At 40.6% G+C, this 26640-nt stretch overlaps 1 protein-coding gene across 3 annotated transcripts in view; it reads right to left on the bottom strand.

Moving 5' to 3' along the window:
* HDHD2 (haloacid dehalogenase like hydrolase domain containing 2) overlaps positions 1-26640 on the bottom strand; it is a 564975-nt gene that overhangs the window by 77122 nt on the left and 461213 nt on the right. For all 3 annotated transcript variants that reach the window (XM_044081827.1, XM_044081837.1, XM_044081845.1), the window contains one exon: positions 16815-17031. In XM_044081827.1, coding sequence (XP_043937762.1) covers positions 16815-17031 — 217 coding nt within the window. The remainder of the gene's footprint in view (positions 1-16814; positions 17032-26640) is intronic.

Genomic DNA, 26640 nt, shown 5'->3' with positions numbered 1-26640 from the left:
ATAATCTACGGTGTCAGTTGAAGAAGAGACAGGGATGGATGAGAGATCCCTTGTCCTGTGTGAGTGGGTCCACCCTGTGAGATAACTTGTGATGATTGTCCTTGGCTAAATACAGAACAGGAGGGAACCAATGCTGCGCTGTCTTGGCCAAAAGGGAGTCACCAACAAGATTTTGGGAGCATCCTGTTGAATTTTGAACATGACGTCTGGAATGAGGGGAAGGGGAGGGAAATTGTAAAGAAAGATCCCCTTCCAAGAAAAAGATAGGGCTTCCACCTTCCAAATCAGAGGACCTGGGATTCTGGCACAAGAAAGAGGAAGCTGTCTGTTCAGATGGGAGGCAAAGAGATCTATTTGAGGAGTACTCCCACTGGTGGACAATGTCCCGAAATGGGAACACTTCACAATGCCACAATCCTGAAAGATCGAATTTCATATGACCAAGACCATATGATCGAACTTTCGGAATAACGACATTGTGAATGGAGATTTGCATACAGCACGGAATAGGAGATTTCCCTTTTCCTCCCTGTAGTGCGATCTTGGAGTTGGAATATTTAAGTAGCAGAGGTGTGGGGGGTGCAGGGGGGCTTGCCCCCCTGCAGAAACATTTAAATTGTTTTTTTTTTTTGGTTTTGTTTCGGAATTTCGATATTCCGAAACATGGTCTTGATCATATGAAATTTGATGTTTCTGAATTTCGAGATTCTGAAGTGAATCCCCAGAAACACATCCCTGTGAAGCATCCATTCGTAGGACTGAGTTGAGGACCTGCTCAGAGTGTCTGCCACAATGTTTTGGCCTGAAGGAATATTAACTGCCTGAACAATCACTTGATACTGGATAGCAAGTTCCCAATCCAGGGGTGCCAACTGGCTAAGAAGACAAGATCTTGTCCCCCCATTTGTTTACATATCACATCACTGTGGTATTGTCTGTAAATACCTTGAGAGATCCTGGGAAGAAAAGAGGATGAAACGCTTGAAGAGCCAGCAGAAGAGCTCTCATCTCTTTCTGTTGAACAGGCGACCAAACACCTTGCACCTTTAGAGAGCCAAATGCTGTTCCCTTTCCCACATCTTAAGTGTCTGAGAACAGCTCGAGAGGGAAGGGGGATGAAACGGAGACGTGGGTTTAGAGACAACTGCTGAATCCACCACTGAAGTTCCTTCTTGAGACCAGGCAGAATAGGAACTACAAATTCGAGGGGATGCACATATTGAAGCCAAAATGACTTCAGGAACCACTGACACTTTCTCATGTGGAGTTTGGCCAGAGGGAGCATAGGAATGGTGGAGGTTACACAGCTCTCAGAAATTCCCTGGCTTTTATAGAGACCACAGGAAGAAGAGTTTGGAAAAAGAAAATGAGAGTTAAGGCCATACGAGGAGGCAGCCATGCCAACATAGGTACAGTCGGGATCCTGCACCCCAAAAAACATGGCCTTGAGAAGCAGTCAGAAAAGACTTTTTGAAGTTTATTATGAACTTCAGGCTGTACAGTAATGAAATGGCAAAATTAATTTTTTGCAAAACAGGATACCTGATACAGGAAGTCGTCCAAGTAAGGAAAGTCTTGGATCCCCTGAAGCTTGCAAACAAGCAAACACAGGAATGAGGCATTTCGTGAATACTCTTGGGACAGTAGAAAGGCCAAAGGGCAAAGCATAGAACTGAAAATACCAGGAAGCAACAGAGAAACAAAAACTTCCTGAAAAGGTGATGAATAAGAATATGGAGATTAGCATCTTTGAGATCTAGAGACACCATATAAGCCTGGGGAAGCAAAAGAAGGAACAAAGTCTGAAGACACAACATTCAAAATGAAGGTACCTTCAGAAAAGTGTTTATATGAGAGAGGTCTAGAACTGGACTCCAAGCACCCTCTTTCCTGGGTACTAGAAACATCCTGGAGTAAACCACCCTCCCCCTTTGGGACACATACACCTCTTGAATAGTACCCGGAGTCAGAAGGTCTCAAAGCACCCCTGGAAAGAAGGACAGTTGTTCCTGATGGGGCTGAGGAATTCCCATTAAAGAGGGGAGAGACTTCCAGACCATGAAATACCCCTGGCAGATAATGTACAGGACCCAGGAATCCTGAGTAATCTTTAGCCAAACAGGAAGAGACAGGCAAAGAGAAAGAGGAAAGTGGTTGGGAAGAATAGGATAGTCAGACAGCAGCAGGTTTGCCAGGAAAAGAAGACTTCTGAGACACAGAAGTCTGTGTAGCCTTCGCAAGAGGAGCCTGCTTTCCACCCTTTTTATTCTTGGAAGGAGGGAAAGATTGCACAGGAAAAGCAAACACATATGGGTTGGAGATGGTGGTATTGACAAAAAGATAGGAGTCAGAACTAGAGGTGGCAGAGTTAAAGATGTTAAGATTTGTACTGGGTGTGACGAGGATGGACAGGATTAGGAAACAGTATATTACAGAGACAAAGCCAGAGGGGCGAGACTGCGTTGGTTTGGACGTGCTGAGGAGGGATGCTGGGTATATTGGGAAAAGAGTGCTAAGGATGGAGTTGGCAGGTAAGAGGAAAAGAGGAAGACCTAAGATAAGGTTTATGGATGTGGTGAGAAAGGACATGCAGGTTGGCTGATGTGACACAGCAAGATGCAGAGGACAGGCAGAAATGGAAACAGATGATCTGCTGTGGCAACCTCTAACGGGAACAGCCGAAAGAAGGAGAAGCAAACACGTTTAAATTCCTGAAATGCCTTGACCTTTTCCTGAAGGGACTTAAAACAGCAGCAGCAGCTTCACCAAACAAGTCTTTACTATCTATAGGGGAATCCATCAAATTAGCCTTAATATCATCAAGAGGCCAAAACCTGCATCTTATATACCCCTGTCGCACTGACGTCAGGGAGGAGGTGACAGCAACCGACGCCGGACCAAGACTTTGGAACTCAGGCCGACTGGGGAACCGCCTGACGGCAGGATAACCCAAGTGTAATGACTGCAGCAGTGTAACACGATGAACATCCAAGAATACCTCCTCATCACTGACCCAAAAGCAGCAGCCCTAGAGGAAGCATCTGCTGCATCATAACTACACTTAATGGAATGATGAGCCACCTGAGAGGAAGTCCATAACAGGAAAAAGGCAGATGTTTTGCCTTCAGAGTCTGGAAGTTCAGAAATCACCAGACAGTCCTGGGAAAGGAGAGCCACCAAGTACTTGGACATATGGGCCTGATAGTTAACAGCCCTAAAAGAGGAGGTAGCAGAAGTACAAACCTTCTTGCCTAGCATTTCCATGGTTCTACTCTCTTTATCAGAAGGCAGTAACTTAGGAGAAGGAAGCAATTGTGATGGCTTGTCAGAAGCTACTGACACCACCAAGAGGTCAGCAAAAGGACACTTGTACAAACATTTACAGTCCTCAGGCACCCTACAGAATATATCAGGCTTCTTGGGGGTTGGGGGCTGAGAATCTGGAGCCTTAGAAGCATTAGAAAAGGCATCCAACTAAGCAGCCAAAACAGGGGGGACAGCAGGAGGTCTGGGAGAATCCATCTGCAACAGCTCATAATACCTTTTTACTACCTCAGAAACTTGAGCACAATTTCATTTAAAGAACTCCATCATCCTAGAAATTGTGTCCCCAATGGAAATCTCTTCAAACGGAGTGTTAGGACTGGTAGATTCATCTTCCTCCGAGTCATAATCCAAAGGATATCTAATCTGGGAGGAGGAGGAAACAAGGGATTCCTTATCTGAATCTGCTGCCTCCTCAGAGGAATCCTGTTCTCTGGGTCTCTTAAGAGGGGGAAGAGGACCAAAGGGGACTGGAACAAAAAACCCCTAAGGAGGTTTTAAAGCAATCAAATCACTAAACAACCCATGAGTGAAGGACTGCCATTTACTCTGTGGGTCCTTAAGAGCTTTCTGCTTTGTCTTCAATGGGACATCCGCCTTATAAACAACGAGAGGCCAGCAATGTACGATCCTGAAGTGAAAAATAATTATGTACAATACATATGAATGGCTAAAAAATAACCCTTTATTAAACAGACCGGTTTTGGCAACCAATGCCTTCTTCAGTGTATCCGCCTTATAACATTTAGAAGGCTCCAACCCTGGACGGCATTCGATAATTTTAGTAGGGATGACTTCTCTAACTAAAACCTGATGAACACCCTTGGCACTTTCAGAGATAATCAGCCACAGTTCCCCCTGAATTTCTGAAGCAGATGTCTGCAATGCCTCCTCAGACATGCCTAAGGTCACATCCCCGCCAACCTCTAACACGGTCCTGGCAAAAGAATCCAATGATAAAGCCAGATGAACCTCCGGGCTTTCACTTGCATTAAGAGAGACATCCGGCAGAGGCTGTATGGCAGAAAAATATGGCCTACATTTCTTGGCCATCTTCTTCACACATATCTGTCACCTGGAGAGGAAAGTTCCCTCCATCATGTCTTAAGCAAGAAGCTTAAGACACTAATTATAAAGATAAAGCGCCAAAGAAGAAAGCCTACTATGAAGGTTCTTGAGAACACAGAGAGACACAACAAGACGTGCTAAGGCAAAACAGACACAGTTTGTGTCAGTCTTTATGGAAAATCTGTCTCTCACACTGGAATGTATCCTTCCTGGATGACATGAAACCCCACAATCAACAAAACAGAGAAGAAAGATAAGACAACAAACCCCAATGGCTTGGTGAACCAACTATGGAACAGGCATTCAGACCAACGATCAAAAGACGGCATCCAGACTGGTGGCAAAGAAGTTCTGAGAACGGCACATCCGTACGTCAACTTTATGCCCTACACTATGTGAGGAGCATGCACATGACATACAGTGTACTTTAAAGCAACCTAAAGGCTTTGGTATACTGGTTGGATGTTGGGCCACCCTTGGCAGGGGATCCCTAGTGTAATGAATACTGCAACAGTCAGTGAAATGGAAGTATGTACATATACAGATTATATATATAAATATATTAAACATATACACACATATATGGTTTACTATGACTTAAATGAAGTTTAGCCAGTCGAAGTTCTGAAGGTCGAAATCATGGTTGCCAAGGAGCATATAAGCAAACCAACAGAGGTAGAGCACAAATGATACAGAGATGACTTGTGCACTTGATCATTTGACAAGCGACGTACTGAAATTGGGAAGGGAGGTTGCACTTTGGTGAGGAACAGGGAATTAGCCCATTTCCTCACCGAAGTGCAATCTCGGAGTTGGTATACTTAATGTGCAGCGGTATGGGGGGGGGTGCAGGGGGCATAGCAAAATAGTAAAACTAAAGAACTGTTGACTTTAGAATTCAATGGTATGTTAATATGCATAGCAGGAGGTAAGTGATGTTACCTCCTGCTATGTTGAATACATCAAACTACTGTGGTCGATGTATTAATTTTCGCTTTGGTTTACTATTCGGAATTTCAAATTCAGCATTTCAGTTTGACATTCTGCAGGCCGACCGAAGCCGATTTGGAATTTCCATAGTAATATATATACTGAGTGAAATGGAAAGACATATATATCTATCTATACATATACACACACGTAAGTACATACACATGCATGGATGCACGCGCGTGCACTCACACACACACACACACACACACACACACACACACACACAGGAGCACTTTTCTAATAAGTGACTCCCCCAAATGCCAACACACTTTGGTCGACAAACAGAGTCAAAAGGTGTGTGAGATCAATGATCCCTGAGGTTGGGAAATATGCTCCTTCCTCAAGGCCTGTGCGATCTTGGAATTTAGTATGTATAATTAGTAGGAGATATGTGTGGTGCGTGTGTGTGTCTCTGTGCATGTGTGTGTGCTCCACAGCAGAAAACAGTAGATTTCTTTTGCATGTCTGAAGTTATGTCTTACAGCATATGCATGTTAAGGTGTTTTTTTTAACCTTTTGCATTTGTTTTGCAACCTGCCAGTTGATTTCTGTGCGAGATCGCACTATAGTAGGGTCTGGGAATCTGTCCTTACCCTGGCGTTGTGCAATCTCGGAATATGTATACATATGGATCTACTTCACGTCACTTACAACTCATTTGACTGACTTTCATTTGACAGAGACCAAATCACCTAAAGTTCAAATTACTGACAACTCATCTGACTGACTCTCATTTCACTGGCAGCTTACAATGCTGAATTTCAACATACTAGATGTTACACCATAGACATGCGCACACAAACACCAATGACTAACTCTTTCCATAACTTACAAACTACTTACTTACCCACTTAACAGAATCTGGACAATATAAAACCAAACTAGGTGGGGGGCTATGCCCCCACACCCTCCCTAACTATATATACTAACTCCAGGATCGCACTACAGTGGGGAAAAGGGCATATACCTTTTACTTGCCTTACAGTACTCTACACACTCACTACTGCTGGGAATACACAAAACACCCACCATACTACTTTAGATACTTGGTCAACTTATTCAAAACAGTCACCAAAGCCATGGATGAGGGGAAGACGGTGCACACCGCCTACCGTAACCTAGCCAAAGCCTTTGACACTATTCCCTACTCAGGCATAATAGATAAACTCTCCCAGCTAGGCATCAATCTGTATGTTACCATATAGATAGCTAACTGGCTCACTGATAGAACCCACTCAGTCAAAGTAGGGGAAGCCACCTCTAGTAGTAGACCCGTAACAAGCGTCGTACCCCAAGGATCGGTCTTGTGGCCTCTACTGTTTGATATACTTTTCAGAGGTGCAAGCCAAAACCAGTTGTCTGTGGCTGACCAGCTTTGCAGATGACTGCAAGTTGGGTGCAGTCTTAAATTCCCCCAGTGATGTGAACATCCTCCAAGGGGGCCTTACCCAAACTAATGACTGGTGCCAGAAGCATGGCCTCAAAGTGAATGCCAAAAAATGCATCATTATACCCTTTGGGGAAAATGTCATCCCCACTAATTATCACATTAATACCAATGTACTAATCATGCAATCAGTCGTGAGAGACTTGGGCACCCAGGTTGACAGCAACCTGACTTTTGACCATCATATTGCCTCCGTTGTACGGAAGGCTTTCTACATGGCCCATCTCATAAATAAGGGCATTTCATCCAGGAACAAGGAGGTCATAACATCCCTGTACTCCTCCCTTATCAGACTCATTATAGAGTACAATGCCCCCTTCAGCATGTGCCTTGCCAACTACATGCAGCAGCTGGAGAGACCACAGAGGTTCCTGACCAGGAAAATCCAGGATCTCAAACACCTATCCTATACAGATAGGCTAAAAGCCCTGTCTCTCTACTCAGTGTCATATAGAGTGCTCAGAGGTGATCTGTGTCAGACATACAAGACCATTTCAGACCCAGCCTTGATGGAGTTGCTGCACATCTGCCTGCACTCAAGGCCTTAACCTGGTCTGTGACATTAACAGAACTTGTTGGCGGGATAGATTTGTGTCCCAAACACTCCCCCATCTGTGGAACAAATTCCCTCTCCATGTCAAGCAGAGTACCTCTCTAGCCCTCTTTAAGAGGAACCTGGAGGACTGGATGGGAAACAGAAAATATACCCCTGGTATCCCACCTGTGTCCCTGCTGGACAGGGGAAACAGGTGCTGACTTTGAGAGAACATGGGTGAAATTCTTGGCTAGGCTTATAAGGGCCTCCGGGCCCTATAGCCTAGTATCATCCTATGAACCTATAAGCCTATAAAAATGTAGAGAGACATACCCACATTTAGAAACACTACATTCTACATGACTATCGGTATTCTGACAGTCAGCACTATAAGTTACAGTAATTATTTTTATCGCAAGCAAGTCACAGTCGCAGGGAACCCACATCATGTCTATAGCTTAATAGTTGGTGAAATGACAGTCAGTCAAATGAGTTGTCGGTAATTTGAACTTTAGGTGATTAGGTCTTGGTCAAATGAAAGTCAGTGAAATGAGTTGTAGGTGAAGTGAAGTAGACCCATGCATATACATATGTATATGTATTCATACACACACAGACATATATATATATATATATATATATATATATATATATATATATAGATATGTGTGTGTGTGTGTGTATATATATATATATATATATATATATATATATCTATATATACATCTATACACACACACACATACACGTGTATGTGTGTATACATACACACACAAACACACGTGTATGTGTATATATACATATATATATATGTGTGTGTGTGTGTACACATAGAAATATATTACACACACATATATACAACCACACATGGACATATATATATATATATATATATATATATATATATATATAAGGGCATACACTTTGGGAAAATGCACATTTGACTGACATTTGCTGGTAGTGTGAGAATGAGTGAATGTAGATATGTATGAATATATGTTTGTGAGAGATGCAGTTCGGCAAATGTGTTTGTATTAGTAGCATGTGATTAGGTCTGCGGTATGACTTGACTTGTGATGGGACTTTTTATGGGTCTGTAAAATTATATTTAGCATTCAGTTTTTTAATTACTGTAATGCCGATAATGCTTGCACTGAATGAATGGGAATAATGTTAGAGTTTTATATAGTGTTTGTATTTTTAGAGTATAGGTATTATGAGGAGGGGAGGTGGTGCACTTTGCTTTGCTGGGTGTGTGTTAAGACGTGTACATTATGTAAGACATTGCACTAATTCAGTAGGGATTAGGAAGATGCTCCTTCATTAACATTGTAGGAACTCGAAGTTGGTATATAAAATTAGCAGGGTGTGTGAGGGAGCAAAAACAAATTAGTTTTAAATAAAATAAGAAAGAGCAATATGGCTCACAGGCAGAAACCTTTATTTAGAGCTTTCGTCAGCTGTCAGCATTGACTTCTTCAGAATACAAAAAAAGCACACTGAACCACTTGTTAAATCTGCACCTTTGTCACATGACTTACACTAATTAAGCAATTAAATAATTTTACAAGGTGTATGTTCATATTATTTAAAAAACTGAAATGAATGATAAATTCCCTATAATACTAGCAGCAGGAAAACATCATTTTTTATAGATAACATTGAAAGCAGCTTGTGGAACAGACAGAGCTGTGTTATGCAAACTGGGATGATAAAACATATAAAAACCTGTACAAAGCTAATAATCAAATTCTCAAAAATAAATAACAATAAATAATGTCTTGATTCTTTCACAATCTATTAGCTTAAAATGTCCTTAACAAAATTACATTTTTGTTTACATATGAAATTCAACTTTTAACTTGAGATAGCTAGAAATGGAAACAGTTTAATTAAGCCCAGGGGGGTAGGTTACATTGCACTTAAGCTGCCACATTAATTCTCGATACTCTTAAATATCAGAAGGACCCCCCCCCCCCCCCTTTCGTTGTTAACTATCTGTTCAAGGGCAATGAATTTAAAATGATGACATTTTATGTGTTTGTATAACTAAATTAGTTTTAGTTTAGTATCAGGTAGGATTTTTTATTGGTTCACAATTATTTTTCTTTAGGCAAAATGTGATTTTGCTTCTTTATTTTCACTTTTGTCATATGGTCATTGTATGTTGCAGTTGATCAAGGACTGAAAGGGGTCAGTGGAACAGTTCATCTACTTGGTCATCAAACTATAATTAAATACACACACACAGAGTACAATGTTATGTAAAACTATATTAGGCAATGCCAAGAAAGCTGAGATAGCAACAAAGAATCCATTTGCTGCAGCAGCAAGTCCTGAATGTCTCTCAAGCAATTACAAACTCTGTTGGTATGTGCTGCTTGCTTTTTAACTCTGCCATCAAGTGGCCAAAGAATATAAAAGCAAGCAGCAGACTTACACTGTTTAAGAAAACTGAGCAGGTTTATTAAACAGGTTTCAGACAGAAATTCACTGGTCAAAAATATCAAAAATTCTGAAAATAAATACTATCTTCCCTGTTTGGAAAAACAGAGAAACTAGAGGTGCCTTCCTATCTTGAGGAAGGAGCAGGGACTATTTATTTTCTATTTGTAAATTCTTAACTGGAACAAAGACAGCAAATTCATGGTATAAATTTTAATTTTCATTTAGTCATTTGTTATTCTGATAAATGAACTGGTCATTATGGATACTTTCCAACCATGAATGGGATGACAAGGGTAAAAGGTAAATGTTAATTAACCAACATGCTTTGGGAGATACGGGGAAACTGGAGTACCTAGAGAAAACCCATGCAATCCAAGGGAGAACATGCAAACCCCACACAGAGAGCAAATGGAGTTCATGTGAGGCAGAGATCTTAACAACTTTCACAAATCCAGAACTCATGATGCTAAACAGCAAGACAAAGACCTCCAGCCCCAATAGTCGCACTGGGAAAAAAACAGGGTATTAAATGAACTGGTTTAAGAGCAGTTTTGAGACCACTTTCAAAAGACAACGTAGGCTAGTCATAATGGACATCTGATGCCCATGAAAGACAAAATACAGTTCCCTACAAATAAAATCTTTAAGCTCCAAGATCCTGTAAGTGAAAATGATCACTGATGACTATCTCCCAAGAAACCACATTCAGATCTGTGTAACAAACTGGAACAAACAGACGATGAGCAGTCAGTCAAAGTTCAAGTTCTGAGAAGGGAACTTCAAAGGCAGGCAAAGGTACAGAACTGCCATTTACAAGACGGTGATGAGCCAAGAACTGTTTTCACTTAGCAAAACGTATCTTGCAAGTGGAAGCTTTTCTGGTGGCTTAGTAAATTCTGAGACTTTTGATGTATGGTCCAGCATAATAAGGGTATCTAAAGCAGCAGCCATGTTCAAAGGTTGAGCTGGTTTGCACTGACTTGCTCTCATATGAACTATAGTAATGCCACTAAGTTAATTACCTAGGAGTATATCACCAAGATGCAACAAGGATGAGTTTTGCTGTTTCAACTCTGAATCTGCAAGAAACTACCTTAAGGCAAATTAAAAGGTGAAATGAAAATGCTAAGTCCAAAGATTAATACTGCAACTGCTTTAAAGATAATGGCTAATTGATATCACCTCCACATAACTACCTAAAACACCTAACTTACACTGCTTTGATTAAATACCTCTGTTTTGTTTATGTACACCCTTGCTTGTATTATAATATAAACAGTCTGTAAATATACGTATTGCACTTCATAACTCTATTATTCCAGTTTTTTTTTCAACATGTAAAGGTTGTGGCTGAAAAAGGTCTGTCGACTAGCCTACTCACCAAGTTATCAAAGGGTAGTAGCTATCACGTTATAACAAATGAATGAATCAATCAATTTTTGATCTAAGTGTGGAATAAGAGGAGAAGGTGGAAAGGTGTATAGGAGTCTCACAACAAAGACGACAGAATGTGTCTACTGCTAACTCATCTATGTCCTGTTGTACACAGCAGAAAGGATTGTGCCTGGCAAGGGTCAGTCAACCAGTTGACATACCCAACTAACAAAACAGTAAATAAATAAACTGGAGGAGCATGACAAACAAATAGCATGGCATTTTCTTATTTTAACAAAGAGATCAATTTCTGAAATGCTGCACTCTTGGAAGATCTTCATTGTCAGGTCTCTCATTCTCACTTCTAGTAAAGAAGTCCACTAGCACATACAATTCTGTCAGGATGTGAATGGCTGAAACAGTCAGGTTCTGGTCTCTAGCCAAACCTGCACAACCTTTCTGTACATATGGTATGAACAAATGTTATTGTGTTTCTGGAGATATCAAACCTGGGTATAGTTGTTTGACTGGCGTATAGAGGGGTTGAGTCTCAGTTCCCTTTTCAAAGTGCAAGAGACACCATTAGCAACTCAGGCAGATTTACGTGAAGACTTCTCTCCTGGATTGCATTGGGTCAGAAAGCAACAAAGTAATGCTCACCCCATCAACAAAATATCCATCGTCAGAATCTGAGACTGGATCTGCTGCAGGAAAGGAAATTCTACAATGAGATTGGTGAGAAGTGCCTACCACGCCATAGCGCTGTGACAATCTGACATGAGTAGAATGGTTTGAATACTCTGCAGCCATGGCATCTCCCTTTCCAGTTAAGCCACAAGCAGGTAAATAGGAAAATGAAGATAGTGGCTGCAATTAGGCCAAACAGGTGGACAAGGGTTTAAGCCTCAACCACCTGTAGTTTCTTCACTTAGAATGCCAAGACCATGCCCCAGTGATAAGGAATGAACAATGCTGAAAACAGTCCAAAAGTGCCCCAAGAAACAGCAATGGCTGCATTGGGACTAGAGGACATCTTCCAGATTGCTGTTGACCCACAACCTGCAATTGCTAAATGAGTGAAGAAATAGCTACTGTCAGGAAGTTCCATGCTGTGGTCATGAAATACCAGTCTTTCAAGTAGGGAAATGTTAAAAAAAACATTTTGTGAATCCTCAACAACCACATACATGACCCTGGTAAAAAGTAAAATGACAAACCAAACAGCAGTCCAAAGCAAACTAAAGCATTCTTCTGTGAGAATCCTTAACAATGCTGTATTAAAACACACTGAACATATCCAGTAACACCATTTAGTCTCTTCTGTGGAAGCAAGGACATAATCCCCTTGGGATTATGATCTAGAATGGGACACGCATCTAACCCTCTTTTGAATAGCTAAGAGGTGGACTGAATTCCTCTCTCCTTTTTCCAAAGGAAGACAAGGCTCTTGGAATTCCTTGAGAAGTAGAATATGGGCCTGCTCAAGGAGGTCCCTGAGACCACATAGTTTTAAAATGGACTTCATAATGGGAGACAAACAAGCTCTTAAAACATGGCCACCTAAGACCATATGAAGGATACACTGACCCCCTATTGGTGGTTCTTTATGCTAGGGCAAACCTATAAAATCGGTCTCTCATGAACAATCTACAGGAGTACCGCCTCTTGTAGACTTGGCAGGAGGCACTATTGGACATAACTGCCTAGTGCTTAGCCACCATCCTCTGCTTGCCAGGGTTACTTAACATCTGACCCAGCATATATTTCAGTTATTTTTCCCCAAGGGGAAAGCCTATCCAACTCCACCATCCAACCTCTGCAATCATCCCTTTTGAGGACAGTTATTCTTTGCTGGAATGCGTAAAGTTTTATCACTACATGTCTTTGGCAACTGCATTCAAGTTAAATCAAACTTTCAGACATCCCACTGCATTTTTTGCTGGCTAGACGTCATATGGGCTTCTGTAATTTGACCTTTATGCTGTGACCCCATATCACTTCAAGTAAACAATGTGCGGTAGCTTATGTGATTCAAACAGGAATTTTGTTCAGACCATATAATATAATGCAGTGTAATAAAATGGACTTCTTTTGAAGCAAGACTGAATGCTCCATTTGGTATTCACATTTCTAAAGTTTTGGTCTATGTTTCAAGGAGATCCCAAGGACAACCCTTAAGAGTAAATGACAAAAAGTGAAAGTCAAATAAGGCATAAATCAACTCCCATAAATAAACATGCACTTTGCATTACAAATAAAATTGGCAAAGAAACCCTACTTTGCAGTAGACAAAATCCCCATTCACTGGCTCCATATTCTACTACTTAGAATATACTAACGCAGGGATCACACAACCTCAAGGAAGAGACACTTCCTTTTTTCCAAGGCTCTGTGATCTTCGAATTAGAAAGTCATAACTTCAGCTAATTTCTATGCAGTTTTGACTTTATTACAATTTAGGGTTTCCATTTTGGTCTAATCTTTTTTTTCAATTGTCCTTCAAGACTGCCAGTATCATCCCTTTCTTGGCTGCAACACTCAATAATACTTTTAGGGTACTTGGGTGGCCTAAAACAACAGGATGTTCGAAATATGGAAATAGCATTACAAAATTCCTCCAAGTTGTCAATGACTGTTTTCTCCCCTGCAGGCTTTACCTTCAACACTCCCTTGACACACTGGACAAAAATGGAAATCCCCAGAAAGAGACATCCAGGATAGCTTGACTCAGGTCATCCTTGAATAGGGAGATCCTAAATTACATCATCTACTGAAGCACATATCAGATGCTGTATTCAAAATTACAATAGGCAATTCAAAATTCCATTGAAGAAGCCTTGGTGATCTTAACCACAGACTCTCTGACACCAGATCATGAAGCTCTGCAAGCTTTTCCAAAGACTAAGCCACAAGAGAAGACTAGAAATGGGACAGATCAGATAGTCCAGGGTCCTACTGGCTACAGTCACAGAGCAGCATAGTTTTGCCCATCATACCCAAAACATCAGAATACTGACCCAGTGGTAATGTAGACAGATGTGGCCTTGAGATTCTATAATAAGCCACAGAGATCTCATTTGTATCTGCCTTAGCATACTTCATTTGGATGTTACCCGACACCTATAGGGAATAGTATGGTTAGAGAAGGTGGAATCCTTTAAGACTGAACCACAGAGGCACTGACCCAAAGTTTCTCATTTCCAAATACTGTTTTAACTTTTTTCTGACTTAAGCATGGGGAGGTGTTGGTGGGGCAACACGCCAGTTCATAAAGGTCTTCATAATACTGAACTTCTCCTTAAAGGAAGTGCAGAAACTATGATGAAAAGTCTCTCTATCTTTTTGTGTCTCAGAAACAGGCCCTGAGCCTCTGTTAACTGTCCTCTCAGGTGGATTCAAAGGAGGCTGGAGATGTCAACTTCAGGTTAATCACATCACTGGGGGGCCCACAGAAAGTTTTTGTAATTGTGTAAATAGCAAGCACCAACGGTGGTACAGGTCCCCAGCATGAGATAAGGAGCATGTAGAGATGAAGGTGGACTAAGAAAGGACTGCAAGAGGCCATGCTCTAGAAACAGATTATTTTCTCCAAGGGCACACTCCTACAACTACTTGGTCATATTCTATCATGTGTCATAGGGTGCGCTAATGTTCAACTCTCTGGAGCATGAGGCACGCAAGTGTTGGTGGCCTCAATTCCTGCCAGTGAAGCTAGGCTTCAGACAGAAGGCAGAAAAGAAGGGAAAGCATGCTTCATCTCTAGCAAACACTGTTAGGGGAAATGGGATCTTTTACCCGTCTGGCCAGTCTCTTATCACTTATGTAAGAAAAGCAGTGCTCATACTCTGGGAACTGCCTTCAAAAGAGGTTGCAAATGAGTACCTCTCCTGCTACTTCTACGTCATCCATCAATGAATGGTTAAAATCCATTGCCACTAGGCAAGGGACAGCCGGCAACCTGGGAAGGTTTACTTTGTGCACCTCTCATGAATCTTCTACTAGGAGCACACACACAGCAAGTGATGGGTATCTTCATTAGCAAAATGGCTTCTTGCTCTGTTTTTAAGAGACTCCCATTTTAAATAATGCAGTTAAAATGGTTAAAAGTACTTGCTTAAGAACCTTCAGCTTTGTAGCCCTACTAAAGTGCAAATTTGAAATGTTCTTCCCTCTTCTCTAACGTACATAGTCATACTCGTAAAATTCATCCCTTAACATGAACTAAAGGGCCTTCACCATATTGAAAATATCCACACCTCTTATCTGTCATACCAAGTAGTTCCTTTGGCTTCTTATATTTACTGACACCAGGTCCTTTATAGTTACATTTTTACTACTCCCTTCCTGTACTGGGATGCCACCACCTTCTCATATCAACATTCTAACTTCACAGTAATTCTCTTCAAATGCAACACAACACTGACTGTACTCGCATCATTTATCTTTCCTCCCTGTACCTGCTGAATGTTTGCCATTACTTCAGTCTTGACAGCTTGTGCTCCATTTTATTTTCTGTATACTTCATTCCATGCTTCTGTGGTTTTACTGCTGTCAGCTGCCCTTCTTGCAACTATTGTTCATTTCACCTGTCTGTATCACCCTAATGGACCGTATAACTGTCATTTATTTATATTTATTTATTTGACATTTGTTTGCCAGGATGGTCCAACTTGGTCAACATAGCAGACAATAAGACAAACATAATCATGGCATCAAAATTTGTTACAGTACAGTTCTAGTAAGATCATGAGAATTAATAATTTAAAGTTGGAACATTTGAATATGTCTCTCATTTATAAAATAATCTTCTTAGGAGGGTGAATTAAGCAACTAAAATTGTATGTAACTAGTACAGAGTGATTGGCAGCTGGATAGGTTTGTAATATGTTGATGTGAACAGCAATGCTACTTTGGAAATGTGATTATATCACCCTAAAATCATTTCTGATACTGTAACTAATGTAGATCAATATGTGTACATTTACCTTTAAGACGGTATACAAGGGCTTTCACAACTGTATAAATACAGAACACGCGCGAGCCTGACTGCCATTTTGTAGTAAGCCTTTGAGATGTAAGCATGTATGGCTGTACATAATGTCCGTCTATTAACTAGTTTATTTGTACTTTATGATGCTGCTGTTCATCCTGATGTGTTTCTATGTATTAGGGCATGTAAATGAAACCCTCCACCTGCTTGTCTTATGTGTTAGAGAAGGACGAGTGACAAGTAGGTTTAAGTAAAGGAGAAATAGTAATATTGCAGTTTAAAATTTCAAGTTGAATGAGAGTTTAAAGAGACAGAAGCACTGATGTAAAGACTGAGTGTTAGTATAATGTGACTGAAGAGAAACGGGTGGGGGTTGATCAGACAGAGTTTAAGCGAGAGTTTAGAGAAACAGAAGGGTAGATGGGAGGGGCGGCTAGCAAGGTGGCTGCTGTCTTGTTGTAGTTCTTAGTTCACACCCTACAATGCTACACAGGAACTACCTTGTCAACAACCTTAATAAATAATTAGCAAATATAAATATTTATAAAATATGAAGTATTACCAATGTTACACTGCACGCATAACATTGAGTCTTTGACAAGTACAAGCAGTATTCACTGCTTATTACTACTCACATCACCAATCATAATTGCTTCTTCTGGTGCACAGCCAATGCTTCTCAAAGCTTCCAAGAAGAAAGTTTTTTCCGGTTTTCCCACTACAATAGCCTTGGTGTCTGTGGCATACTCTAGCCCAGTGACAAATGGTCCAGGGCCCAAAGCTAAACCATCTTTCCTCTTGTAGTATCTGGCTTTATGTATAGCTATGAGGGGTGCGCCATCCAGAATTAATCTGAAAAACATTAAATCAGAGACCAAAATTATTAATTAATACAGGATATGCAGTCAAGGATAGATCTAACAACATTATTTTGTTTAGTTTTGCTGGTGAGAACATCTGCCTTCATTCATAAGCAGAGCTTCCCAAAGAACAATGCATTGGCAACAAACCTGCAACACCTTGATTAGTTATTATATTAAGCATTACAATAGGAGAACACACAGTACATACATGATAAGAAATAGGAAGCATACATACAAACAGCTGCTTAAAATGACAATAAATACATATGGTTAAATCAACAGATTATTATTTAACACTACAAATGATGACTGTCATGCTGACATACCACACACCAAAGCAAACCAAAATGTATTTTCATAACTGCATGTGTCACTTTCAGAAAGAATAACTTATTTTAATGTCACTGTAACTCTTCTCTCTAAGAAAAAGCGTAGCCCCAGTTAGTGGCTCATCTGTCTACATTATTTCATAGCCAGTTGCTAGCTCATACCATGCAACAGAAGCTTCATCATAGGCTGACTGGTATAATAAATAGATTCAAAATTCTTACCTCCAAATGTATACCCAGATCTACTCCCCTTTCCACATCATTAACTGACTACAAGTAACTGGATGAGTGTTTTCATAGGTTCATAGGTTAGTACTAAGCTAACTGCCCTTGCGAGCCATTTTAAGCCTAGCCAATTATCTCTTGTGAGACTCAAACCCTGCACCTTGTGTTTGTAAGGCAAACACCTTAACCATTAGGCCACCCTCCTAACCCAGACTTTTAATACTGACTTCAAGACATAAACCATCAGGTGGTAGCTGACAGTGAAACAGATAGCCGGGGACTGGGTCTGTCAGTATCCATTCCACACACAATATCTTGAAACACCCTGCTACATCAACAAATGTCTCCAAGGTACTAGGAAAGCTGTATATTCATAATGACTGTATTCATGATCCAATTATTCAAGCTACAATAAACAATTTGGTACATGACTTACTTAAACAAATTATAGTATGATTTGCTTAACCTCATTATAAAAGTAATTATCATGCTGAACCACAGAAATGCACACTACTAACACTGCTCGTTAAAAATTATTCTCATGTTCAAATACTTTAGAAATGTATACACACAATGTGTTTCTGTAAATATGTACCTTGCAAATATATATTCACTTTATGCCTTTGTAATACACCACATAACTGCATGTTTAGTAAAGGTCAGTTACACACACACAGCATAACGACAGATCTTTAACAATAAGGTGCCACATTGGTAGACTTTAGGACTTGTGTTACAGGCATTAGGATGGCAAAGCATTAAATAGTTCCCCTTGGTGCCAAGCAACTCCTCCCATGGGCACTGCTGGCAAAATCAGGAGGTTGGGTACAAACCCGTATGTCACCTAGTGGATAGCCAACTGGCTCACAGACAGGACCCAGGAAGTTAGAATTGGGGAGTCCACCTCTACAAAGAGGCCAGTCACAAGTGGAGTCCCTCCGGGATCAGTCCTTGAAATGCTCCTTTTTGGCATTTACTTCTCAGAAATCAATGCCAATGCCTGTGGCTGACTAAATTTGCAGATTATTGCAAATCGGGAGCTGTCATTGAATCTCACACTGACACAAATGTTCTCGGGGGGGGGGGGGCTGACACAGACAAGCAACTGGTGTCAGAATAAAACTAAATGCCAAGAAATGCATAAGAGTATCCTTTGGGACGTCATCCATTCCTGGTAACTATCATATTGACAACACACCCCTTAGATATGACACAGTAGTCAAGGACTTCGGGACACACATAGACAGTAATCTAGCCTTTGAACACCATATGTCTACAGTGGTGAGAAAATCATTCTATACTGTGCAACCTATAAACAAAGGTATGGCATACAAGTCCAAGAAAGTCATTGTTTCACTGTATTCGGCATTCATCAGACCTATCATTGAGTACAATGCTCCCTTTGGTATGTACCTAACCAGGCATATCCAACAATTGGAACGTCCACAGAGGTTCCTCACTAAAAGAATACAGGGCATAAGTAAAATGTCCTATGCAGACCGCCTCAAGCCCCTATCCCTGTATTCTGTCTCCTACTGGCTTTTGAGGGGAGATCTATGCCTGGCATGCAGGGCATTGCGAGACCCCCACTCTGATGGACCTCTTGCATATCCATAAAACAAACAGCACCAGAATTACCCATTCTAAAGACTTAAACCTTGCCTGTGATATAAATAGGTCCTGATGGAGAGAGAGGTATGTATCCCGGAGACTACCGCTTCTATGAAACAGGCCATCCATGTGAAGCAGAGTTCCTCCCTAACCCAATTCAAGTGCAACTTAGACAATTGGATGGGAAGCTGGAAATCCAACCCTGGTTTGGTACCTATGCCTCTAACAGACACAGGTAACCTGTAAATGGTTCATTTCCCAAAGCCCTGCTTACACTTATCAAGGGTATCAGAACTTGTCAGAGATTTGGGATGCATGGCCAGGCTTAAAAAGGCCCTTGTGGTTGTTAACCAGAAGAAATGGCACAAAACAGACCAAAAAAAAAAAAAAAAAAAGGTACCACCACTAAATCCCGTTTACTATGGGTCCCAGCAGTTTGTATAGTACAAATTCAATACACACATGTTGAATTTGTACTACTTTACCACCTGCCGGGACCCATAATAAAGAGGATTTATTGGAGCTGCCTTTTTTTTTTTTTTTTTTGTCTATTTTGTGCCGTTTCTTCTGGTTTTGAGTCTTTTTTTCGGCATGTGCTTCCATTTTTCTGTTTGGTCCCTTGTGGTTGTTAGCCTAGTAAACTTCTGTGAACCTATTATGCATCAAACATCTTTAATTCAACATTCCTGAATTCAGTACAAAGCAGAGGGGAAAAGGACAGAAGCAATAATAATAAAGATAGGGAAGGAGAGAAGGTATGTTATCTAAGACCATCCTTATTAAAGATGTGTCATTATGGCTAAGCAAATAACTTTTATATCTGATAAAAGGCTGCTTATCTAGATTAACCTTCAGAACAGAATTGCGTGCTAATCCTCCTTCATGATTACTCTCAAGAACATTCCTCCCTGATAAAAATGACTCCAAAGGATTATCTAATTCTAGACACAATATTCAGTTTGCAGTACCTAATGAAAGCGCTCATGAGAAGACCAAGTTGCTTTTGCACAAATGCCATCATATTTGTCATTTTAGAAAGGGGTCAAGGGGGTAAACCACTGCTCTAGTAGGATGAACCCTGGAAGCTGTATGACAAAGTCAGTGCAACTGGCTAACCATCTGGAAAGTACGCGTTTTCTTTTTGCCCAGTTTAAATTTTGCAAAGAAGGAAAACAGCTGGTCATCCTTGTAGAGAGATTTGGTTCTGTCCATATAATATAAGATCTGCCTGCAGACAGGAAGGGAGTGTAAGATTAGAGGATGCCATCGGTTTGAACAGTGGAAGAGTAAGCTTCCTTAGCACAAAATAAATGTAACAAGGAGGAATGGGTCTCCAATAGGAAGCCAGAGCTGGAAACAGCCTTGTAAGAGGTTTTACAGAAAATAAAGATGCAGAGTTCATATCAGAATGGAAATCAGAAATGGAAAACAAATGATCCCTGAAAGGTGGACAACAGCAATCAGCGACACAGATCTTGGCTATATAATTAAGAGCCAAAGTCTCACTGGCAGAAAATGAGTTTTCCACATTTGAACGTAACTGAAAAGGGGGGGGGGGGGGGGAGTCCACTTCTCATGGCATGTCTTTCTGGGCATATGGCCTCTGAACCAAGGTGATAATACAAATTGCTCTTTTTGAAAAGCCAGAACCCATGGCTTTCACTGGAAGTAGAGAACACAAACAGTCAGCTTCAATGAATGTAGGTTTGGGTGTGGTTTAGCTGAGGGGTGAGATAACAGCATCCTGATGAGATGTAGCCTGACCGATTTCAGAAGGATCAGGTATGTCTATGTCAAATAGAGGCTATGAAAATTATTTTGGCTTTGAGAAGTGGGTTTTCTGAATAAACCTTAAACTATCTTCATTTACGCTAACAATGGCAGTTCAACATTAGCTGCGTTTGTACTTAACAGTCCTATATCTCCATAATATTCTTTATATCATGGTTATAAACTTGCTTCCTTTATCTTTCAAACAGTGATCTGAAGAAACATTGATGTCTGTTAAAATTCACTGCATTAAATTCATTGTTGGCCTCTGATGCCTTCTTCGCCTGGGCCGTACCTGAAAAAATCTTCACAGCAGTTTAACAACCTGGCTAACAACTGGTAAAATAAAACTGTGGCAATCAGTCTATACACCCTCACAAAGCTATTCAATAAAACATATTTGAAAGCTGCCTGTTGCCTCAAAGAAACCAACATAAACATAGATCGGGGAGAATTTGATGTTGCCCATCCAGCTATCCAAGCCTAACCTTGAAGATGGCAGGGATGCTACTTTTCTTGGCATGTAGTGATAATTTGCACCAGAGGTAGTGGATTCATTGGGATACGAGTCTCTCACACCAATCCATCTAATTTATCTGATAATAAAGGTTTAACTCCTTTAACCAGGTATTTGAGGAACCATTATTTACTGAAGAAATAGGAAGTTAAGGAGGGTCCAATCTTTCAAGACTCGAAAGGCTGTCTAACAGATCAACATGGAGGAATTTATAAGAGACCAAGTGCAAGGAAAGGACTGCCACTGTGTCAGAATAACTGAGAACCTTGAAGCTTCTGATTTTTTTTTTTTTTTACTTCGAAATCTCTAAGATCTCTCAAGCTGAGTGATAAGTTTAGAAAAAAACATGCCAAAGGGGGTGTTATATTCAATGACAGTCCTGATGAGAGATAAATACAGTGAATTGAGACTTCTCTGGATTTGGGCAATATTCTTTTGGAAATTAATACTTTGGAAAGTCCTTTATTTGGTTTACAGAGACATGATGGTCAAAAGATAAAGCAGAGTGCCTAGACCCCTCAGAACGGTGTCTGCTTGGAAGGGTGGGTCATCTTTATGGTATGATGAGGAAATGTTTTGTTTATCAATAAGAACTATACTACATGTTTTCATGTCTAGTTTAAGGCCATTTTACTTGCACCACCTGCTAATATAATCTAAATCGTGTTGGAGCAACTGTCAGGAGAAAGCGAATAACAGTCAATTTACAATCTTCTGGAAATTTAGATTAACATAGGCTAGGAGTCTTGAAGGTCTGAGAAACAGATGCCATATAGGAGAGGGCTCAACATTGAGCTGTGCAGTATACTACTGGGAGCTTTTAAGTCCTTTCAGACACCTGTGACTCTAACCACATGCCTGCACAGAGAATACTGCCAAAGGGCTTGGCCAGGTCCAGATATACGACATGTTCTGTGCAACGACTCTCCACTGATATGCTGCTTTTGACAAGGCTAATGAGGCAGGACCTGCTTTCACACAGCTGAAGTGACGAGTGTCCAGGGGTAAAGGATTTTCAATGTCCAGATTAATGAGTTCTGACATATTACATTCCACAGCTTTGTATATGAGCTACTGAGATTAACAGGTCTACATCAAGAAATTCAAATTTAGTGTACAGAGGAACAAATACTGACCTTCCTCCACAACTGCCAGTACATCTGAAGACATGAAAGATACTACTACCATACCAGCAAATAGAGAAATGTGTAAAAGAGGCCATTTGGCTGCTGTTGGCTTATGGCATCTCTGGCCTGATTTCCCAGAATGGAAATGAAGGAAAAGCAGCTGAGACACTTGCTATTGGATTAACAGGCAAGGAGGTTTAACGCTGGGGTACCCCACAAACAAAAGAACTTGTAAGAGACAGACTAGCTGAGTGACCACTTATAAGGCATTAGAAGGCAATGGCTGCATCTGTCCACTAGTGAACTGGCTTATGCACTGCCAACAGGAAGCAATGGGAATCGATGGTCTACTGCCATACCCTTATGGCCTCTCAGCAAAGTGATGAGACTGAGTTCCTCCTTTGTTGAAGCACATGACAACAGCCAAGCTATCTAAGTAGATGTTGAAAAAAATCGCTTTGGGAAAAAGTCCTGGAAAGCCAGAAGGAAAAACAACCATAACTTATAGAACAGTGATATGAAAACATGATTTCTGAGGCCAGGTCCACTTGACTGTTTGTCCACTGCAATACCCCCCCCCGAGCTACTCTTGGGCACTGGTATCCGAGATACCTGCAGCATAAAAAGTCTGCATCTGCAAAGTCTTTTCTGTTTGAAGGTTTGCTAAATCTAGCTATCAGGCCAAGTGAGAAAAATAGGCTTTAGATATCTAACTCAGATACAAAATGGTGATGAAATATCAAGATTACTAAATATAAACAGTCTACTGTTGTCAACATGGTTTTAGACCCTACCATAGCACCACCTCTGCCCTCCTCTCCTTCACAGACTTCATCAATAAAAATAGGAACAATAATACGCTCTGCCATATTTATTGACCTATCCAAAGCCTTTGATATGGTCAATCACGAAATATTGTTACACTTACTTAAATCATTTGCACTTGACACAAGCTCAATTACATAGTTCCACTCTTATCTGCACAACAGAAAACAGGCAGTGAGGTGGCAAAATAACTTATCCAACCACCTCCCCATTACTCTAGGAGTCCCCCAGGGCTCAATTCTTGGCCCTCTCCTCTTTTCAATTTTCATTAATGATCTTCATACTCGTATTTCTCCTGCCACCTGTATACAATATGCAGATGATTCTACTTTAATCTGTTCTGCCTCATCCCCCTCTGTACTGCACTCTCTCACCCAAAAGACTTTTCAAACCGTAGAAATTTGGTTCCTCAAACGATGCTTAATTTTGAACCCCCCAAAAAACAAATTATTACTTTTCTCACCAACCCGAAAATCCTCTCCACTGAATTTCTGTGTAACATCAAATAATGGCACGAACATATCACCCGATCCAACTACCAAACTCCTCGGAGTTGAAATAGACAACAATCTGACCTTTGACAAACACATCAGCAATACTATAAAATCAGTTAACAGAAAACTAGGCTCCCTCTATAGAATTAAACCATTCCTTACTTTGCCAGAACTTCCATTGCTCAGACCCATCTTATCTCCACTCTCCTGTATGCCTCCCCCATCTACACTTCAGTGTCCAAAGCTAACCTCAGCAAACTGTCTGCTGCCTACAACAATATTGCCAGATTTGCCACTAATTCTACTTTTAGAACTCATCACTGCCAAAACTTAAGGCAACTATGATGGCTCGAACTACAAAACCTAATTCTATTTCACCAGCTCTCCTTAGCCCACAAAATCCTTTACAAACCCACAAACACTCCCATTCTCACTTCACTTATCACTCCTTACTGCAATCTTAAAAGCCTTCGTTCCTCTGACAAACTACTTATATCGACTAGTAAACCCAATAACTCAGCTGGCAAATCCTTGTTCTCCAACACAGTAGGAAAAACCTGAAACACTCTTCCTCACAATCTCACAGCAATCTCCTCTCTTCCCTGCTTCAAATCCCAACTAAAAACACACCTCAAAACCCACTGGCTCTGCTCCTGTAACAACCCTGACTAGTCTACCTTGGATATCTAGGTACTCTCAACTTTTCTGCTGTAAATAACTAGCTTTCCTCGTGTATCTAGGTACACGCAAATGTTTTTCTTTTTTAGCTTTAAGAAACTCTTAAACAAATACACTCTCTATTTCTCAACTTCTGCTTTTTACTTAATATCTAATGATTTTTTTACATATATATTATAACCATGCTTAATGTTTTACCTGTTATTACAAATGCTTGCATGTGGAGCTTTTCTCCCCAGGCCTCTGCTGAAAATGGACATATATCCAGTTGAACTAGCCCGGTCAACAAATGTAAAATAAAAATAAATAAATAAAAATAAATACTGGAGGCCCTTATCTCAAATCTAGAGTAAGTATCATGAAACCTAAAATGGCCATATAGATTAAAGTCCTGAGGCAAATCTCTGCTATAACTGTTTGAGCCAAGCATATTAGTGATACCACTTCCTGCTGTGACAGAATTCTATTCTGAGGTAACAATGGTCGACAATGTGTAAAGAATGGTTGACAAAGTGCTAAGTACTAGTAACAGCCTATGACTGAGTGCTTGGACTGGAAAAAGCTGGGATTTAAAGAGGCTGAACATCACCCGAGCGGAGAAGAAAACATTAAGTAGAAACTGACTTCTGTGAACCAGATCATCCTTAAATGGTGAAAGACAGTTATCTAGGTAAGGGAAGCTCTTGGTTCTCTGCAGCATTAACTTAGCTGCAGTTACTGGCACCTAGTTTGTAAGGTCAAATGGAAGAGTCCTGAACTTATAGTGACTGGTTTGAACTTAGAAACCTCCATGACTCCTTGGCGTTTTTATTGGTTCCAACTTAAAAACCTCCTTGATTCCTTTTTTATAATGAGGTAGGGATCTTGGAGGTCTATAAAGAGTACAAATTAGTTTCAGGTGATCAAACATGGAAAAATGTACTGTGATAAGACTATGCAAAAAGGCTGTCTGGGAATGAATGTTACAATCCACAATACACTTGAGATCCACTGTTTTCTTTGGGAAAAAAAAACCCAAATAGTTTCTGAAGCCATTCTGGTCTGGTGTGACCTCCCGTGGAGTTTTAAGACCTCCTTCCTTGTTAATAGTGTTTGATATGGTAGCAAAAGCAATGACTGAGTTTTTTTTTTTTTTTTTTTTTTTTGGCGGGGGGGGGGGGTTATAGCTTAACCTCAGCATAACACATTTGTTCTTGCAAATCTTTCTCCATGCTTGAGCACGAAGGCACAAGAGCTCCCTTGACTGCATCCAGAGTGGGACAGTAAGGTAAGGAGTCAGGATTGGTGTGATCTGCCATGGGGCTGACTGTGACCTCTGGTGTTCAGTGGGAATCCTGTCTTCCTGGCTTACAGTCCTGTTGGAAATCTGAATGTGGGGGCTGCATTTTCCTAGCATCCTCTTGTTGTTGTTATTGTTACCGTTGCAGATCATAAGAAAACCACATCTGTGCTGGTTTGTGTGTGTCCTAGAGAAAGTATATGGTAAATAATGGAATTTTATACCCAAAAGCAGTGATGGTCTGAAACAGGTCTTTCATGATTTTTCAGGTGCCTTGAGACTTTGGGGATAAAGAAAACAAGGTCTTTGAAGGGACCTCAGTCTGCAGAAACATGAAAAATGATAGTGGATGGCTGTCTACAGACAAAAAATAAACACAAGCCTTCATTTCACATTGACTTTTTTTTTGCCCTTCTACCACAACTGTGAGCTGGACTTTTGAAATAAGTTCTTCTATTTGGTTGTTTTATGTTATTTTCTTGTTGTAAATGAAGCTGTCTGTAGCAGTTCACTTTTCCTGCACTGTAAAAAGGAATTTGCTATATGGGAGGTCTGCCTTGGTGTTTGGCACTCCTATACCGCTACAACACTCCCCAGTACAGTACTACAGTCTCCTGTTCTATCCTTCTAATTATAGAGCTAGACAGTCTCTCACAGCTTGTTTTCTTGTGCTCACATCCACAACTAAGCTGAATGGGGTTTTCCTCTTAAACACCCTCCCTTTCTGTTAAAAAGAAGCCTGA

Source organism: Protopterus annectens, chromosome 1.part1, assembly GCF_019279795.1.
Source record: "Protopterus annectens isolate FY-2018-M chromosome 1.part1, PAN1.0, whole genome shotgun sequence".
Taxonomy (NCBI): Eukaryota; Metazoa; Chordata; order Ceratodontiformes; family Protopteridae; genus Protopterus; species Protopterus annectens.
The sequence above is the reverse complement of the archived record's forward strand: the minus strand, read 5'-3'. Positions and strand labels throughout refer to the sequence as shown.